At 42.0% G+C, this 15485-nt stretch overlaps 1 protein-coding gene across 3 annotated transcripts in view; it reads right to left on the reverse strand.

The window, feature by feature from the left end:
• STX6 (syntaxin 6) overlaps positions 1-15485 on the reverse strand; it is a 45871-nt gene that overhangs the window by 9179 nt on the left and 21207 nt on the right. For all 3 annotated transcript variants that reach the window (XM_081254638.1, XM_081254639.1, XM_081254640.1), the window contains exons 4-7: positions 8858-8920; positions 5786-5911; positions 4434-4540; positions 606-700 (exon numbers count right to left, since the gene is read on the reverse strand). In XM_081254638.1, the coding sequence (XP_081110764.1) occupies positions 606-700; positions 4434-4540; positions 5786-5911; positions 8858-8920 (391 nt within the window). The remainder of the gene's footprint in view (positions 1-605; positions 701-4433; positions 4541-5785; positions 5912-8857; positions 8921-15485) is intronic.

The following is a 15485-nucleotide window of genomic DNA, read 5'->3' on the forward strand; positions in this document are numbered from 1 at the left end:
TTTTGACTTAAAAAGGTATTATTTCTCATATAATAGGGAAGATGGGTTGTAGTAACAAAAAAATAGTCACTGGAAAACATCTTCCTACACAGTAACTAATTTGAAAAAATGTTGCTTCTTTATCCCCAGCCTGGTGCAAATTTGCTGGAACAGTTTACTACAAATTTCAATAAAAACAGTTTAAATGAGATCTGCAAGGCCATCTTATCCTGAAACGGTAGAGGTTTTTCTTTCAGTGAAAAGTCAGTCCAGGAGAAACAGTAACTGGCTCTTAATTCATTTTAAAATGAATTCCCTCTTTTGGCAAGGAAATAGGAAAAAAAAAAAAAAAGAAGGATTTTGTAATTGTAAAGAAAGTTACTCCACCGGAAGGAACGTCATCCGACACCATCAGCCTTGCACGGGGCGGACCACAAAGGCTCTTCCCAGGTGAAGGCCACGAGCAGGAGACAAAGCCCGTGCGTGCTCGTCTTCTACTCTGGCCCCAAAGCATGACAAACACGTGCCGGAGGAAAGGGATCTGAACGGGCACACCTGTGAGAGACCCCCTAGACTGTGTCTCTAGAATTTCGTAAGAATTCTTGAGCTTGAAAGCGCATACATACCACTGGTCATGTGAGATACTTTTGCAAGTTTCTTCATCACATTGTCCAGCCGAGACTGAGTGCTCTCCAACTCGTGAGAGAAATCATCCAACATACTAGAAAGACAAGCAGACGCAGGAGGCAGCTGGTCAGCACAGTCTCCAGATACACTGGCTATGGATCCGGGCCTCAGTTTTAGCAAATATCGAACAGGCAACGTTGGGGTCAAGCCCCCAGTCTTTTATCCTTAGGACAAGATATGTTTTTCTTTCTTTTTTTTTTTTTTTTTTGCAGTACGCGGGCCTCTCACTGTTGTGGCCTCTCCCGTTGCGGAGCACAGGCTCCGGACGCGCAGGCTCAGCGGCCATGGCTCACGGGCCCAGCCGCTCCGCGTCATGTGGGATCTTCCCGGACCGGGGCACGAACCTGCGTTCTCTGCACTGGCAGGCGGACTCTCAACCACTGCGCCACCAGGGAAGCCCCAAGATATGTTTTTGATTTCAGAATTTTGGAAATTTAAAGAAATAGTAAGTTACATACACTGTGTATTAGCCAGGCCCCCAGCAGGGTCTGGGACAGTCCCCATAATCAAACACACAAGTTAATATTTCTGCAAAGAAAACTGAGGAGTCATAGCTGCAGTCAGTTCAGGTTAGGTTTTTCTGTAACATGAGCTTGCTGAAAATTTTTTTTTAATTTTGAATTTCTTAGAGCTTTCTAGATTTCAGAATTGCAGATAAGGCCAGTGTGGACCTGACCATACAATAATACAAACTCAGCAGCAGTGCAGTGTAGCAGAAAGAACGCTGTGTGAAGCCAGACAACCAGGCTTTGCCACTTGCTACCTTGGACAAGGGACCCTGTTTGCTTATCTGTAAAATGGGGCAATCCTATCAGCGCAGCTTTCCTGCCAGGATTCCTGTAATACACAAAGCACTTTACAGCAATGTGAGTTAAGAAATACACTTTGATCAAATAAGCACGTCCTTTAAGGCCCCCTGTGCTTTAGCATAAAGCTGGCGGCCTCAGGACTGAGTTCCTGACGGTGTGTGCGCCTCGTCTACACCCACAGAGAACAAGCTCACACTGGTTGCTGTCCAAGGTGCAGGTGGGAAAGAAGACACCAAGATACTTATACCAACGGTGTTTATTTCATAAATTACTAAGCATTCCAGACTTTTCAACTTAAGATTAATATATGATTACCCTGAGGCTAGAATGTGACGTACCAATTAGTACCGGAGGGCTTATTAACAAGGCTTTATTCCTCTGGCAGCATCAAGGGCAGCTAGAACTACTGGTCTTGGTCTGTGCCCACACGAGGCACCTGACAGCCCTGCAGGATTCCGGCAACCAACTCCTCATTAAGTCAATCATTAAATAAACTCCATGTTGACATTGAATAAACAAGCCTTTGTCCCTTACCTTAATTTTCAAATTAAAACATTTTTAGCTCATTTTAGATCCTGGTAGCATCTGGGTCCTGCAGCTGGCAGACCTATCCAGGCAGGGCCAAATGCTGAGCTACCTCTGTGTGCTGGGTAGGACTTTTCTTACTGAAGACAAAAACGGGTAAGTCATACAACCTCCAGCCCAAGTACACCCACTAACCACCCACTCACCAAGTTTCTAGCCCACCTCTAACTAACTCAGCGCTGTCCAAAAGAAATACAATGTGAGTCACATATGCCACTTAATATTTTTTAGTAGCCACATTAAAAAAGGGGGGGGACTTAATTTTAATAACCTATTTAGCCCAATATACCTAAAAATTATCATTTTGACATGTAATTTTACATTTTATTCATACTAAGTCTTCAGAATCTGGTATGCATTTACACTCAGGGCCCTTCTCAGTTCAGGCTGGCCACATTTCACGTACTTGATGGCTGGTGGCTATTGTATTGGACAGCACAGGTCTAAGTCCAAGACCTATGTTTTTTCCTTTTAATTTACTTACTATTTTTATTAGAGTTATACACATACACGGTTTGTAGAGCTAAACAGACCTACAAGGCCTCTTATAAAAAAAACACAGTTGGGCCTCCCTGGTGGCGCAGTGGTTGAGAGTCCGCCTGCTGATGCAGGGGACACAGGTTCGTGCCCCGGTCTGGGAGGATCCCACATGCCGCGGAGCGGCTGGGCCCGTGAGCCATGGCCGCTGAGCTTGCGCGTCCGGAGCCTGTGCTCCGCAACAGGAGAGGCCATGGCAGTGAGAGGCCCGCGTACCGCAAAAAAAGAAATAATAATAATAAATTCCCTCTGTTCCTGTTCTAGTGGACTTTAGAGAAAGAGCAGAGATAAGAGGTTGTGTTCACTTCACCATCTGTAACCGGAAGTCTGGCAGGCTCTACCTCTACCTAACCAGGGAAACTGCTCAAATAATTAGTCCTTTCCCATCCCCACAATACACTTGAGGGTAATAATGCATTTTAGACAAATTAAACTGCATACCTAGATGCTTATTCTGCCAGCTTCCGACCTGGTCTCCCTGCTTCCAGTCTTTTCCACCGTGGTTCATCATCTAAACCACAGAACGATGGGCTCCCCCCAAACGTAAACCTGACCACAGCATTACTAACACAACCTTCGCAGGGGCTGTGTTTCCCACTGCCCTTTGAATAAAAAGTCCAAACTCCTTAACATGGCTTCTAGGGCCTTCCCTGATCTGTTCTCTGCCTCCCTGACTTGACTCCTGCAACCTCCCTCTCAATCCCCACACTCTAGACACACTAAACCTCTCTGCTCCGTGCACTTTTTCACCCTGAAATCGTCACAGGGCTCCTTCTTCCTTCCGGTAGGCCCTCCCCTGTCCCCCCCTTCTCCCACCCAGTCTCACCCCACCTGGCTACCTTCTACTCATCCTTCTGGTCCCAGTTAAACCTCTCTCCTCTTCTCAGGGACTTTAGACTGAGTCAGGTCTGCAGTTTAGGCTATTAGGGCCCTCAAGGCACCACGCATCCCCCTACCGCGGTAGCCTAGCCCTCCACTTCTGTCATCACTTAACGACTTGCACCATTTATGCAACATCTGTTCTACCCAGTGACCAGTAAACTCCGATGGCAGGGACACTGTCTATTCTCTGGGCTCCTCTGTGGATACCCAGGGGCCTTCCAGTAGAACAAGATGCCCAGTTTGAATTTGTAATGAATCAATCTATAACGTTGAACACAAAATCGAGGTAGGAGAGTTTCTGAAATATCCTAGTGGAACGATTATTTTTTTCAGAAAAGATATCTGTGAAATGGTAAAGGTATTATTATATGGTAGCATTTAAGAATGCCGTTTTTGGTGTCATACTTCAGGAGTGCACAAAGAGATTGTTCTTAAGGAAAAACAAATCCAGTTATATTTTCTTGCGTTTTCTTTTCTTTTTGTGGGGGAAGAATTTTTTATCAGTTGGAATTCAATTGATACTTTTTTCCCCATAAAATTAAAATTTAAGATACAGAGCAGAAAGTCCGGTTGAATGTAGTGGGAGAGGCATGGGATGTTAAGTTAGCCCATGTCCTATCCTCTTTGGGACAAAAGTCTCCACAGAGCTTACACAGCCATATCAGTTTCACATTCCCATTCACAACAATACTTCAAATACCTGTTTGGAGGAATTTGTTCCTGTTTTTGCAGGTGTTTAAAAAGGTTAATAACTTTGCCTAAACCCTGTTGAAAATTGTATCTGACTGATTCGCTTCTTTTGGAGAGGCCATTCTGTGAAACAGAATAAAGATGCAGCTATAAACAAAACAGCTTTCGGTTTTACTAGCCATGTAACTGTCAGGCTCTTTACGGGTCCTTAAGACGGCTTTTCCCGCCATTTTTCTGGGGCGAGAGGGGCATCTCGGTACTCACACTGCCTGCTCCTCCAGCTCCCCTCCGATGCGCTGGGACATGTTCTTCAGCACCCCGATGCTGCCAGAGACCAGCTCCAACTGCTCATCCTGCTGTTCCACGATCAGCTGGTGCCAGAGAAATGGGAAATCAGCAATTAAAATCTATCTTACCTGGTTCCAAGCCCAGCACTCTAGCAGCTGCTAGCTTCCTTGCCAACTCGGGACAATTCACATTCAGAAGCAAAGCCCAGAAATCAAAGGACCAGACCGTTGCCTCGGAGAACACGCTGCTCAAAAGGCTGGGTTGTAAAGCTACTGATCTCCCCTGCTGATCCAACTTGTGAACAGTCAGCGGGGCTTGAAACCACCCAGAGAGATTTACCCTGGTTGGCTGAAGTCCAACAAGGGACAGACAATGACCGAAAGCACCTGTGCAGTGACCACAGACACATGGGGACGCTTGGGAAGAGGAAGCCCGCTGCCAGGGTCAAGGTCTCAATCCGCAACAGCCGGCCACAGCTTAACTACAAGAGAAAGTCTGGCAGATCTCTAGACGTGGGAAAACTACGCACACACGAGTCCTTTGCTCCCTCCTCAGGGACAACTAGAGGAGGCTCTGTGGCAGCAAGCAGACAACTTCAGAGCCATAGTTACTTTTAACCGTGTTGTAGTCGCCTCACGTTTTATTAAAAAGGAAAAAAGTGTGCTTGGTTAATAGCAATGTAAGTAGACAGATGGTTAAGCAGACATGCTAATAGAAGAACAAAAGAACACATAATCTACATTGAATATATAAAACACAGTATTTAAGAACCAGTAGTTTTGATGGATAGATAATCCTCAAATCCCCAGAGACTTTATTATTAGCTTCCTTTTATTAGTACAACTACATATCAAAAGCAACAATACAAGTGTAACCAACCTCACTTTCCTACTACCCCTTAACCTCCACCAAAGCAATCATTTTTGTATATAATGGAACCAAAAATTTCAATGAAAAAACAAGGACTGAATTTTTCTCCAAGTGCCTTTGTTGAAATGAACAAAAAGCCGAGCACGGACGTGGAGGCTGGGGAAGAGGCTGCTGCGTTTTTTAAATCAATGGCCTCCTCGGTCAGTTTCGGGTGTCTGGTCTGCTTGTCCTAAGAAATCTAATCAAGACTGGTTCGCTGGAAACGGTCATGCTCTGAAGGACGTTTTAAACAGCCTTTCTATGTGCAGTCACCACACAGGTAGACTCAGGCAGCTGCAGGGCGAGCTCTGGTCCATCCTGCCTGTCATGAGCAACAAAGCCCCCGGGATGGCAGAGGAGCGGGGAGGGAGGTGCCTGGCCTCCCACCTCCCTGTCCTCGGCTGGTGGTCCTCAGGTACCTGCTGCTGTGCCTGTTGCTCCTCGATGAAATGGGAGTTGGCCAACTGGAGCTCCCGGTCAAGGCGCCCGTATTTATCCATCGTTCCAGTGCTCCAGTTCTGTCCGCCACTGTCTCCTAGCAGGGCCTGCGAGAGGGGGGCAGGGGGCAACAGGGCAGAAGAAACAAACCATTACTATCTCTGAACAAAGACCCCACCACCATGATATAAAGATTTCTCCCAGTGCTCATAAGCTGGCCTCCCCGGGGTCAGCCTTTTAGGTAGTGGTGTAGGGTAGTGCCTGTGCGGTACAATTTAAGGAATGCCAGGAAGGGTACTCTCTATTTCCAAGCTCTTCCAACGGGACTCACAAATGGGCTCTGTCCCATTAAAATGCCAGTAAATGTCAACTTGAAATCAACAAACGCCCATCTGCGTACTGCTTTGTGGATCTAAAGGCACTTGGTCTCTGTGGGCCAGCTCTTCCTAGCACCCTTGGAAGTTCACCAGAGACCTGCTGTAGGTTCTAGTCTAACTGATTCCAGACAGCTAGAGTCCTTTCTATTTAAGTATGACCCAGGGAAGTTTTGGTTTTTTGGAGGGGGGAGGAGAGAGTTCCCTAAAATGACAAGAAGCTAAGTCACAGCCCCTCACACACAGAAGGTGCAAGAACCATCAATGTGTATTCAATGTAACCCACAGTTAAATCCCAATGCCCTTCAGGTGAACTAAAAGGCTGCAGGTTTCCCAGACAGAACTGGGGGTTGCTTCACCAGGCAGCATGGCCACAGCGGGTGCGTGACCCTGATGACCCAGGCAAGCGTTGGCCCTGAAGTCAGTTCTCGACCTGGGCCCCCAGACGCCAGGGTCAGGTTTCTCAGTATGAATTTGAGGAAGTTTGTAGCCAGAAAAGGGTAAGTTTGGGAATGTCTTCCTTCCTTGAAGAGGCCAGCCAGCAATGTGAGCTGACCCTGCCTGGAATGCCCACAAGCCTTTCTGACTCGGCCAAAGTACTGCTCAAACCAGCCCTGCACAAAGCATCAGAAGAAGCTGGCGAATAGGATTCTTCTTCCTCGTAGAGCTGTCAGATATTCTCACCAGGTACTTTTTAGCTCTGGAACTGTTAAAAGCCGACCTGACTACTCGGCTCTGTCTGAAAAGCCCTCCCATAGCCCCTCAATGTTGACATCAGCCTCACCTGACTTTCAGATGTGAATTCAGTCAAATGGCCACACCTGAGGCTAAGTTCAGGGACGCTCAGGATGCATCTTAAGTTCTGAGGCAGTTATGAGAAGAAAATCAGGAGGCCTGAGAGCTTCCAGCAGCCCAGGGCCTCAGTCGAGAGTCTGGAATGGTAACTGTCTCCGGTAGAAGGCAGACCCAAGGCTTTTAGGGGATGGCTCCGCTCCAGACTGGTTGCAGGGCTGTCAAGATTTCAAAGGTCCTGCTCGTTCTGATGCGAAGGCTCTAAGGACTCTATGGAGGATACTGGGGCCTAGTGATAATTTTTTCAAGGTCAGAGAAAGGCTATAGTGCATCATTAGGCTATGGGCAGAGAACTGGAGCTCCCGGGGTCACAGTCAGGGCTATTTTTTCTAGCTTACCTATGGTCTACTCTTGGGTGGACATATGTCATGCTGCTAAGAGTCATCTGTGCTTTATTGTGAAGCAGTTTAGATTTCCTCACTCTGACCTCCAGGAGTCTGGTTAGTGGGAAAGAAGACAGAGGGCCCGGAGCACCAAGGACCAGCCTGTGTGTAGGTGCCAGAGCAGGAGGTCCTGGCTAAGCAAGGAGCACCTGGTGCTAGATGAAGCATCGAGGTGGACTGTGCCCGTGTGAGTGCTTAGAGAACCCTGGCCCCGCTTTTCCTTGAAACCCTGTGACTCGGAGACATTTTACTCACCACCAAGAACAAAATTCCCAGCCATACTTGTAAAGGCTACGTATAAACACACATTTTATTTATTTATGTTAGTTCAAATATACTATCTAGAGAATAAAAATTCAAATAGAATAGAGGATAGGTGTTACTATTCACTGTCAAAACTAGTGATACTTCAGGTACTGTCACTCAACTTCTGTAAGCTGAAGCAGAAACGAAAAGGGGACTCCCAAACTTGGCCAGCCTGCGGCCGTTCACTAGCTTCTCTTAAGAGTTAGTGCCAGACGGGATGGCTAGCTAATGGCTTTCCTAGATGCACTGAGAAGAGCAAGGAGGGTAAATGGGAAGAAAAAAACAATGACTTGGAAAATGAGATGCAGGGAAAGGAAACAGGATTAAGTTAGGTGATATTTAGAGAGTCTTCTCCCCTTTTCAAGCTTTTATAATACTTGTTTTCAAAATTAAGTGGGTCAAGAAACACCTACAGGTATAAAGTGAGCATTTACATCATAAACTACTGATTCCTAGTTAGTTAAAAATGCCGAGCTGATTTCTTGAGTTAGCAGTCTAATAAGAGGACTGGGTCTCTTGTAGCTTTTATTTTTGATGTGTCAATATCTGGGCTTTGGTTTCTGAAATTAGATTTCATAATTTATTTGTAATAACTTATAAAACTGGACCTCACATCAAAAAAACAAGATACTTTACATGGTGAAAGATTTAACACACATTAAATTAACACACATTTAAGTTTCCTCATATGCTTTACATAAAATTTCAATCATTAAATGTCTAGTGAGTTCTATGCTTAGGCAAGGTAATAGCAGCTAGAAATAAAAAGAAAAAAAAAGAAAAAAGACCATGACACCATCCCTCCTAACTCTTTAAAAGAGCTTGAGGTCCAGCAGAGAAAGTAAGCAATTACAGCTCTTAACAGAGCGCCTGGCACACGGAATATGCGCAACAGGTGCAGAATAAATGGCCTGTGGCAAAGGCTCTAAGGTACGCAGAGGGTGCAACCGGAGCCCAGAGGAGGGAACCAGAGGGTGTGAGGGAGGGGAGCGGAGGTGAGGCTGCCTGCCAGCATCACTACGGGCTCAGCACACAAGGTCTTCTGCTTGAATACATGATACACGAAGTCAGAATTTTTAAATTCCAAATATCTCTGTATTTTCTTTGATTGATACTGTATATTCTGACATTTACTCACCTGTCTATTTTTCCTTTCAGCTAATGCCTGCACAGATGAAGTTGACATCTGATCCTTCATGTCCTAATGAGATAAGTAGAAGACCAGAAAACAAATGAACATCCTTAAACAAAATCATGGTTAATATTTTGCACACTAGCAAAATATGCATAATTTATTATTAATTTTTAAACAAAAATACAGCATTCTTTGACTTCTATTTTCAGTCTCAAAAATAAAGGAAATAAAGAGAAGGACACGCCCTTAAGAAGAAGTAACCTGGATACTAAATTTAAATATGAGGAAAGAGAAAGTACTTCCTGGGTACCTACCATAGGCCAGAAACACTGTTAAACATGTACACATATGATCACTGACTTTCCACAATGCCCCTGTGAAGCTGGTATTACTTTCATTTTACAATTGAGGAGACTAAGATCTAGAAAGACTAAGATACTTTCTCAAGGTCACATAGCCAGTAAATGGCAACCCTGAGGTATACAAACAAAAGCTGTGTTCAAGGGCTAGCATCTTTAAGTATAATACACGTAAAAAAACCGCACGCTTTATGATAAAGTATACTTACCATTACACGAAAGAGAATATTTTCAAATAGTGATAAACAGGTATGTATTTTATTTGAGTTGTGTTCATGTGAAGTATAGACTATTTCTAACACCAGTATTTTCCAGAGTGGTATCAAAAATAATTTTGTATGGAAAGAAAAATGAATTACTTAATCTAAAACAAAACACTTGGGGATTCCCTGGTGGTGCAGTGGTTAAGAATCCACCTGCCAATACACAGGTTCGAGCCCTGGTCCAGGAAGATCCCACATGCCACGGAGCAACTAAGCCCAAGTGCCACAACTACTGAGCCTGCGCTCTAGAGCCCGTGAGCCACAACTACTGAGCCCGTGTGCCGCAACTACTGAAGCCGTGCGCCTAGAGCCCATGCTCCACAACAAGAGAAGCCACCACAATGAGAAGCCTGCGCACCACAACGAAGAGTAGTCCCCGCTCACTACAACTAGAGAAAGCCCGCGCGCAGCAACGAAGACCGAATGCAGCCAAAATTTTAAAAAATAAAATAAATAAAACAAAACACTTTATTAAATATGAGCCATTTGCATATTTAACTACAACCCAATGTACTTTAAAATGATTTCAGTTGAGTACATGATTATTATAATACAATTTTTCTTGAAAAAAACAAAAGGATGCCAAAACACTTTATAATTTCCTGTTGGCAAGTAGGCTATTTTAAGGTGCAAATGTTGAAGTATTAGGCTTTAAAAAACTTCTTCCAAGACCCACGACAAGTGAATGGTAGATGAGACGGTGCCACAGCTTTCCTGATTCCTACTATGAGAAGCCTGAATGACAACCACCTTGCTGCAACCTTCAAACTGCCTGATCCCTCGCTCAGCAAATACCGACTGATGCCTAGTGTGTGCCCGAGCACAGCAGTGACGATTCAGACAGTGGCCTTGCCTGACGGAGCTCACGTCATGGTGGACAAGAGGCAAACAGCAGTCACACACACACTTCAACAGGATGACTAGCATTTGGGGAAGGAAGGGAGTCAACGGGGCTGAAATCCAGCGGGTGAACGCCACTTTAGAAAGATGGGGGTGACACTTGATAGAGACCTGAGGGCCGAGAATGAGCTCACCACAGAAAGAGCAAGGGCAGAGAATTCCAGGCAGAGGACACAGGAAGCACAGAAGCCTGGAGGCAGGAAAGGCTCAATGCTTTAGCTTTTGAGAAGGAAGGCCCGATTGTCTGAAGGAGCCACTGTGTGCTGGGTGTCAGACGGAGGATGTAAGACAAGGCTGGCCAAAACACGCAGGGCCTTCAGGCTGCTTAGATTTTATTCTGAGCCAGTGGTTGGCAAACTTTTTCTGTAAAGGAGTAGATATTAAATATTCAGGCTTTGTCACATTTTTTTTTTAACCACCCTTTAAAAAATGTAAAACCATTCTTAGATCTCACAGGCCACAGACTGCAGGCCCCTGCTCTAAGGCAATGGAAAGCCCTTAAAATATTTTGAGCAGGGCCATGGAGTATTCTGGTTCATGTTTTAGAAGATCACTTTGGTTGTTCTGTGGGAAAAATGCTGGCAATCAAGCAAAGCAGAAGTAAAGAGATCATTTTACTGCCACACATTAAAGTGCTGCCCAAGGTGGGAAAGGGTGCCTCTAGGAACAAGTGCCCTGATGTTGGGGGCCTTCAACAAGAGGGTATGTGAGCCCTTGGAAATGACACTGGGCAAGTAGGGTGTCGTTCACCCACTGGATTTCTGAGGATGCTCTACCTGGGGTCCAGTTGACCCATAAATTCTAGGATTCTTTACCTACTTTATCTGTTCACAAACCTCAAAAGAAAAAAATATATATATATATATATATATATATAAAGAATGCCACCCACAGAAACTGAGAAAAATTTACTTAGTAAAAAAAGTATTCACCATAAAAATGGAGGTAGTGGTACGTTTAAAACAAGGGAAACTTAGTGATATATGCCATGTTTCTTAAATGTTTGAGATTTACCTGAGTCAGTCACCTGAGGTGCTGTTAAAAATGCAGGTCCCTGGACCCCACTCAGCCCTACTAAGTCAGACTCTAAGGAACAGTTTAACAAGTCTCCCAGGTGAGAAGCTGTTTGAGAAGCTCGGATCCCCACAAATTCTAGAAGCCTTCAAAGGAGACCATTATGCTATTATCTCCTGGACTGCAGGATTCCTTTTCTAATTATCAATTAAATTGGAGTTTAAGATGATATTCTGATATTCAAACAATATAAATAGTACAATCCCATTTATTTAATATATATTAATAACTACACAAAGCAAATATCTGAATTGTTCACTGGTGGGATAATATATGCTTTTTCTAAAATGCATTTAATACATTCTACAGTAGCCTTTTTAAAAATAATGAACATTACTTGCATAATGAAAGTATCAGCACACATGTATGGAAAAAGTGACTTTGAAGTTTCAGTTGAACTTTGAACACTGTCAGTAGAATGTGTTTTTGCTGTTAGAAGGTAGGACAGTGAGGGGGGCAGTAATGACTGTAAAAGCACACAAGGGGGCTTCTGGGGGTGCTGGGAATGCTCTGGAATGCTTCTGGGTCTGCTTCCATGGTTGTGATCAGTTTATAAACTCTTTAAACTGTATATTTGGGGTGCATGCACTTTTCTGTACTATTATAACTTAATAAAAATGTTTAAAAGAAAACTACTGCTCTTGAACAATGGCTGGAAGGTAAACTAGACCAACCCTTTGAAAATAAATTTGGCATTTTGTATTAAGAGCTTTGATATTTGTAACAAATATCCACTGCCTTGACCCACTAATTCTAATAGGATTTAAGGAAATGATAGAAAATATATACTGAAACAGACATGCAAAGATGTAAACTGCAGTGTTATTTACAATATGAAAGAAAAGTAGAAATAAGCATCATATCCAAACAAGAGAATAGTAACTTATAGTAAACCTATACACAACGTAATATCATGTACTAGACATTACACTTAGGAAGAGAGTTCGGTGAACAGACAATTCACAGAAAAACACAAATGATCAAACATGAAAAGATGCACTAACCCATTAATAATCAAAGAAGTGCAACTTAAGAGATATTTTTTCCCAGTTAGATTGGGAAAGATGAAAAAGATGAACACTACTTAGTGTTGATACAGGTATTAAGGAACACGGAATCTGCACTCTGCTTTTAGAAATATCACTGACAAGGTCTCTTTGCAGGATACTTTGAAAATATTAACCAATGTTTTAAATGTGCATTTTCATTGAACTTTTTAGTACTTAAATATTCAGAATATGCTCACAAAGATGGTTCCTGAAGTATGATTTGCAATTGCCAAAAATTAACAACCACCTAATATCTACCGATAGGGTCAATGATCAAACAGATCATAATAGAACCAGGTTAGAGGTTAAGAGCATAGTCTTTCATGTCAAAGACCTGGGTTCAAGCTTAGTTATGCTTTTTAGTAACTATGCAAAGTTGCGCAAACTACTCAATTTTTCTAAGTGCCTGTTTCTTCTGTATAATATTTTATAAGGTCATTGTGGGGATTGATAAAGTATGCAACCATTAAAAAGGATAATCCAAACCTACTCTATCCAATAGCTATTAGCCAATTATGGTTATGTATTGAGATCATGAAATGGAGTCAATGCAACTGAGGAATTAAATTTTAAATTTTACTTAATTTTAATTAATTTAGATTTAAATTCAATTACTGGAAACCTTTCACATGTCTGGAAAATACTGGGTATGCAAATCAACCTTTTCAACTGTATTATAAACTCTAAATGCAAATCAAGTATCCGCAATGAAAAGTTCACTTCTGAATTGAGATATCCTTAAGCGTAAAATATATGCCAGACTTAGAAGTTTTAGTAAAAATTTTTAAAAATTTTTAAAAATCTCTATTACTTTTATATTGATTATATGTTTAAATAATAATCTTCTGGATATACTAAGTTAAAAAATATATTAAGTTCACCTGTTTCTTTTTACTTTTAAAATATGACTACTAGAAAATTAAAGATAGCTTGCATTTTAGTATTTCTATTGGACAGCACTGGTCTAGATATATCTGTATTGATATAAGACTATGTCCACAATATTTTTTCATAGAAAAAAATTACACACTAATGTCATTTCTTTTAAAAGTGTACTTCAATGTCTATAAAATGGCTAGAAAAAGTACTTAAAATTGTGGGGTTTTTTTAGGGAGTGGAATTACAGAATGGAGGGGCATTTCACCTTTCTTAATCAAAATTATCTGCATTTTAAAAATAGTATGAATTACTTTTAATTTTAAAAATTAAAATAAAAAATGCTTATGACTGCATAACAGTATGATCACAACTATGTAAAAAACACAACAAAGTTTTGTGTTTACGTTTCTTACTTTGAGTTTAGGTTTTTCTATTTTTTCCTCTTGTAAAATTTTTCTAATTTTCTTTGAAATGAGCACACGTTACTTTAATGAAATACACGGTTTAAAGTTCCAGTTTTAAAATTTTCTGTTTAATAAAATATGTGTGTGTGGGTGTATGTTAGCTCTGATGGTCAGTGAACTCAACAGCTGTGTGGTGCACATCCTGTTTGGGGCCATGGCAGATGGTAAAGAGCTATGGCTTTCACTTTCAGGATGGCACTTTTTTTATGTAGTGTAAAAGTTGCCAGATACCATACCACAGGTTACCTTCTTATTAGGATATGGAATTTTAAACTATGTCACTAAACAGTTTTGAGCATTTTTTAACAACCTGTCATGCCAAAAACATAATTACTCATCTTTTTAAAAAAAAAACAAAAAAGTTATTTGTTGTTGTTTTGGCCACGCTGCGCAGCTTGTGGGTAGTTCCCCGACCAGGGATCGAACCCGGGCCCTTGGCAGTGACAGCGTGGAGTCCTAACCACTGGACCACCAGGAAATTTCCTCATCTTCTTTCTAATACAAGAAGTTTAGAACAAGCAGTCAAGACAGCAGTTAGTACCGATAAAAAATGGTTCACCTGCCAAAAGAACAACAACAGTCCCGGCTGTTTACGCTCCTGTTCCCATTTTATGCCATCTTCCAAGCTGAGTGAACGGCACACTATAAATCCCAGTGCTTCCCACTCAGAGGAGTCACATCCCAGTGTCATTTGTAACCACAGAGTATGACTCACCCTTTTTGATTAACCAAAGCCATTTCTATCTTGACTTATAACTGACTACCAACAATTCTTGGGTTTGAAGAGGCTGCATTTGGGGGAGGCGGTGCTATAGTTCTGACTGCCTTTGAAAGTTTAAACAAAGTTGGAGAATGTTAGTGAGGATCATTTAATTGATAAAGAAAACTGAGATCCAAGAGGCTAAATGACTTGCCACGCTGAAAATTTATTAATGTCTCAGCTGAGCCTAGAACTCAGGTCTCCTCACCTCTCTCACCATTCTGCCATTCACTGCAAAACCTTTCACTACTAAATTAACGCAACATCACTTCTGCAATAGATTTCCGTAACACGAACATCTCACAAGCGAAAACTCTGATGTATAGGTGACTCCACAAACGTAAAAATGATGACCTCAAAAATACCAAGGTTATATAAACAAACACAAGAATGTTTTGCTTTCTTTAGTAAAAACTGCCAGCAAAACTTAATAAAAACTGCACAAACTTAAAAGACGTTTGGAAAAACATATACAAGACTTTTTAAACAAAAATGACTTATTAAAAAACAAAAACAGTGGACACTGAGAAGATAAACACAAATAACTTATTAAAAAGCAAAAACAGTGGACGCTAATTGAGAACAAACACAAGAGAAAGATTTAGCTCTTCGGGTAGAACAGCAACAAAAAATGTATAATGCCCTAAGAAGGAGAAAGCACAATTGGCATACACTGTGGATCAAAAGGTATTCCTTTAAGCAACTAAATGAAAACCCACTGATAATGGTAACAGGAGCTTACATAAACTTGTGATGTACAAATTCCTAATCTGGGCTTGGTCTTGTGTTTCATTTCCCAAAATTGCTAACTCTCTGATCCCACACTATCAGTGTCCTCCAAGTGGAACCCAGAGAGTTCTGGATACAAATACTGTTCAGCTGA

This window comes from Mesoplodon bidens, assembly GCF_964165515.1.
Source record: "Mesoplodon bidens genome assembly, chromosome: 2".
NCBI lineage: Eukaryota > Metazoa > Chordata > Mammalia > Artiodactyla > Ziphiidae > Mesoplodon > Mesoplodon bidens.